Source organism: Salvia splendens, chromosome 16 (genome assembly GCF_004379255.2).
Source record: "Salvia splendens isolate huo1 chromosome 16, SspV2, whole genome shotgun sequence".
Lineage (NCBI taxonomy): Eukaryota > Viridiplantae > Streptophyta > Magnoliopsida > Lamiales > Lamiaceae > Salvia > Salvia splendens.
The window spans coordinates 20,373,568-20,378,332 of record NC_056047.1 but is presented as its reverse complement, the minus strand read 5'-3'; the positions used below and the strand labels follow the sequence as shown (position 1 = coordinate 20,378,332).

The following is a 4,765-nucleotide window of genomic DNA, read 5'->3' as shown; positions in this document are numbered from 1 at the left end:
ATATTTATTCAATTTTCAACCCTTCCTCAATAAAAATTTATAAAATAAGTACAATAATTAACTAAAAAGTAATTATTTCTGAAGGTGGATAATAGTGAATGTGATCTGATGAAAGAAAGTTCCAAAAATCACCATCCACACTTAGTCACTATCACAGTGAGGTCAGAGAAATCTAAAAAACTGCAAAACCAAAAACTGATGTGTTTTCAGACAAAAAGAAAAGCTATGAAAAATGTAAAATGATTCATAACAAACTCAAACTATATCTGTACAACATTTGTTACAAGTTAAACAGCATCCCTTTTTTTATGTGTAATAACAAGATTTTTTTTTTCTGCTACTAGGTACAACAATCTCAGGCACAAGTACAAGTCTATACCATTTTCTTGAGGGGAAAATTTTTGAGAGGCATTTTGAATCAGCATCTCCACAAAGAATCCATTGAAACATCCATCACAAATGCTTGCTGAGCTCATTGCCTTCCTTGATGCTCATCCCCACCCCTTCGATGGCGGTGAAGGCGTCGTCGTCTATGGCGATTGAGGACGTCGAGTCGAGCCCCGACCCTGCCTGGATCTCCTTGAACATGGCCATGACCTGGATGATCGTGGGCCGCTTCCACGGGCGGTCTTCCAGGCACGCGCACGCGACCGTGAGATGCTGCAGCAGCTCGATTTCGAGGGCCGGATCCTCCTTGAGGAGGAGTGGGTCAAAGACGTCGCTGACCTTAGTCTTGGCGACGAGCTTCACCCACCCGACGAGGTTGTTGTCCCCGAAGTCGGGGGAGTCAGTGGGCTTCCTCCCGGTGAGGAGCTCCAGCAGCACGACCCCGTAGCTGTAGACGTCGCCCTTGGTCGAGCAACGGAAGCTCTGGTAGTACTCCGGGGGCACGTACCCCGGGGTGCCAGCCAGCGTGCTCACGCTCAAATGCGTGTCCATCGCGCTCATCAGCCTCGCCATCCCGAAATCCGAAACCCTAGCCTCGAGATTCTCGTCGAGGAGCACGTTGCTCGACTTCATGTCCCGGTGGATGATGTGCGGGATGCAGTTGTGGTGGAGGAACGCCAGCCCCCGGGCTGCCCCAATCGCGATCTTCCTCCTCGCAGACCAGTTGAGGCTGATCCCGGCCTTCCTCCGATCGTGGAGCACGTCCTCGAGGCTCCCGTACTTCATGTACTCGTACACGAGGAGGCGCTCGTCGCCCACCCTGCAGTAGCCTAGCAACGGAACGAGGTTCCGGTGCTTGATCTTCCCGATAGTCTCCATCTCCGCCGTGAACTCCCGGTCGCCCTGCCCGCTCACATGGATCAGCTTCTTGATGGCGACGACACTCCCGTCCTTGAGCTGCGCCTTGTACACGTCTCCGAAGCCACCGGACCCTATCAACGTGTCATTGTGGAACCCGTTCGTGGCCTCTAAGAGATCAGCGAAGGTCAGCTTTCTCAACGGCTTCTCAAATGTGGCGAGGTTGATGCTCAGCGCATCCTTCGCGCTAAGCTTCCAGTTGCTCTGCAACGTGGCCGAGTTCGAGTGGTTCTCCATGTACGCCTCGAGAGCCGCCTCCTTCTTCTTCCTCCGCTTCTTAGTCTCCACGGCCACAATAACCAAACCGAATATGCAAAACAACGAAAACAACAACCCTATCGCCACACTCCCTGCAAGGCTCGCTTGCTTCCTACGCGATTTAGGATGCTGGCCCGAGCTCCCCGCAGCCCCCACCCCGCCCCCACACCGAGGCAAAGGGTACCCACACAGCCCTGAATTGTTACCAAATCTGTAATCCGGGAACGTGTCAAAGGGCGCTGATTCAGGTATAATCCCAGAAAGATTATTGTTCGACAGATCAATATCCCCGAGCAACGTGAGCCCTGTCAACGACTGCGGGATCGTGCCATTCAGCCTATTGTAGGACAGATCGAGAATGGCTACATTCTTCAAATGCCCTAGCTCCTGAGGGATCGGGCCAGAGATATCATTGTGCCCCATATTCAAGATCGATAAGTAGTACATCGTCCCTAGCTCCTTCGGTATGCTCCCCTCCAGCTTATTATACGACACATCAAGAAAGATCATTGATCCATTGTGGTTAAACGTGGGCTGGGTGATGCCCTTATACACCCTGGTGAAGTTGCACGGGTGCCTAGTCGAGATCCTATTCAGCTGCTCAGCCCTAATCCCCCCAAACTCGAGCAAGTTGCCAGCACCATGGCACTGCTTGCTCCCATCGTTCTTGATGTACACGTAGCTCTTCCCCGTTAGCATGGCCTGCGCAATGTTGCCCGACTGCTTGAACAGAGCAGGCGGGATCGGGCCATTGAGAGAGTTGGTGTTTAAATCCAACCAAATCAAGCTCTGGCAATCGCCCAGCTCGCCCGGGATGCTCCCGGACAAGGAGTTGTTTCCGAGCTTCAAGATAGCTAGGTTGCTCAGCTGCCCCAACGAGGACGGTATCTCCCCGGAGAGATTGTTATTCGACAACGAAATCCAGTTCAGCCTAGTGCAGTTGCTAAGGCTAGAAGGGATCAAGCCACTCAAATCATTGAAATCAAGAATCAGATTCTCCAAACTCTGCAGATACATAAACTCTTGTGGGATTTCACCATGGAGTTGATTCAACCACATAATTACATCTTTCAACTTAGACAAAGAGCCCAAACTAGCAGGAATTGTGCCTCTGAGATAATTGAAGCTAAGATCAAGTGACTCCAAATTTGAACAGTTGCTCAGGCTTTGAGGGATTGTACCTGTGAACATGTTATTTTGAAGGTACAACACCCTCAAGCTGCTGGTACCACCTCCGCTGCACAGCCCAGCAGGAATTAATCCAGACACATTGTTGGAACTCACATCCAAAACCTCCAAAGACTGCAGCTTTGAAAATGAATCCGGCAAATTTCCGACGAAATTATTGAAGGAAAGCTGCAGATTTCTCAAATTCGTCAATTTGAGAAGCGTGTCGACGGGTAATTCGCCGGAGAAGTTGTTGTTGGAGGCGCTGAGATGAGTTAGGGAAGAGCATTCCGCGACGGTTTCCGGCAAGGAGCCGGTGAAATTGTTGAAGGAGAGATCTAATTGAATCAGAGTTGAGCAGGAATCGGAGAGAGACGACGAAACGACGCCTTGGAAGTCGTTTTGCTGGAGGTAGAGATACTGCAGAGTGGCGGCGGGGAGGGCGGGGAGAGCTCCGGTGAGGTGGTTGTCGGTTAAATTGAGGAAGGTGAGCTTCGAGCATAAGGCGAGGGAGCTTCCGACCTCCCCGGAGAATCTATTGGAGGACAAATCGAGGTGCTGCAAGCTCGAGCAGTCGCCGATTTTGGGGAAATTTCCGGAGATGTTGTTTTTGGTGAGATCCAAATAGACGAGGCTTTTGGAGCTGAGTTCCGGGAGGATTCCGGCGAGCTTGTTGAATTGGAGCGACAATTGCTGGAGGGAGGGGAATGCGGGGGCGGAGAGCAGCCACGCGGCGGCGGAGTCGCCGGAGATGTTGTTGTGGGAGAGATCGAGGGTTTTGAGGGAGGAAAACGCGGCGGCGCGTGGGGGAGAGTGGGGGGATTGGTTGATTGCGTTGGCGGAGAGGTTGAGGAGAGAGAGGGAGGAGCAGGCGGCGAGGCTGGAAAGGTCGGAGAGCTCGCCGGAGATGGAGTTTTGAGAGAGATCTAACGAAATCAGGGCAGTGGAGCAGGGGGATTCGGCGGAAATGGAGCCGGAGATGTTGGAGTTTTGTAAATTGAGGGATTGGAGGGCTTGGAGGGGGAGGAGGGAGGCGGCGACGGCGGAGAAGGCGGCGTCGAGGTGGGAATCGGAGAGGTCGAGGGCAGAGACGCGGGAGTTGGTGTTGCAGGAGACGCCGCGGAAGTTGTTGCAGGGGGAGAGGTTGGGCTGCCATGAGCTGAGCTGGTTAGGGTTGGGGAGGGCGTTTTTGAAGGAGAGTAGCAGGTGGGAGTCGCGGGTGTCGGCGGAGGAGGAGAGGCGGAGGAGGAGGAGGAGGAGGAAGAGGAAGAAGAGATTAGTGTGGAGTTTCATTTTGAAGGGAGGGTTAAATTGGGGGTTAATTAAGAGGTGGAAATTTGGTGCTTGTCTTCTCCCATTGGTGAAGAGAGGAAGAGAGATTGGAGAGAGTCAAAAGGGGGAGTGAGGAGGGTGAGAGAGGGATTTATATGAAGGGAGAGAGAGAGAGAGAGAGATAGCTGTTGAATCACATGCTTGTATTGTAGGAGTAGTATTTTTACTTACTTTTAGAGAGAGAGAGAGAGAGAGAGAGAGAGAGAGAGAGAGAGAGAGAGATTGGGAATGAGTTAGTGTGTACGTGTGATTAGGAATTGATGGAAGTGTCTATTTTGAATGGAGATTCCGTTGGGTGTCTTTAATTACAATTGTCTTCATTCATGATCTCAAAGTGTAATTAAGCTTAATTCATTACAGACTCGCCTCGGACCATCATTCATCTACACTTGGGAATTAGTGTTGATACTAATTCATACTAAAACCTATGAAAAAATGTAGTACTCCAAAATATAGTATCTCAGGTCTTTTTTTTTTCTTTTTAACCCCTCACTCCTAACAGAATGTCAATATCTTTTATCCTCTGTCCCTTAATGTAAGTAGTACTGATTTTTGTGTTTATGAAATTTCTTACTTCACTAATTGAATATCCACTTTGTATTAAAATTCATTTTAAAATATTACAATTTAGAACAATCAATAATACTCTCTCCGTTCCACAATAATTGTCACTCTTTTCCATTTCTGTATGTCCCATAATAAT

At 49.9% G+C, this 4,765-nt stretch overlaps 1 protein-coding gene across 1 annotated transcript; it reads right to left on the bottom strand.

The window, feature by feature from the left end:
• Positions 1-224: 224 nt before the first annotated feature.
• Positions 225-4,178, bottom strand: LOC121771558 (systemin receptor SR160). Its single transcript, XM_042168372.1, has one exon. The coding sequence runs from the start codon at positions 4,021-4,023 to the stop codon at positions 454-456; it is 3,570 nt and encodes a 1,189-aa protein (XP_042024306.1). The 5' UTR covers positions 4,024-4,178; the 3' UTR covers positions 225-453.
• Between the last annotated feature and the right edge of the window lie 587 nt (positions 4,179-4,765).

Bases quoted from the DNA above. Each gene is read 5' to 3' on its own strand.
- LOC121771558 (XM_042168372.1), bottom strand. From the start codon at position 4,023: ATGAAACTCCACACTAATCTCTTCTTCCTCTTCCTCCTCCTCCTCCTC.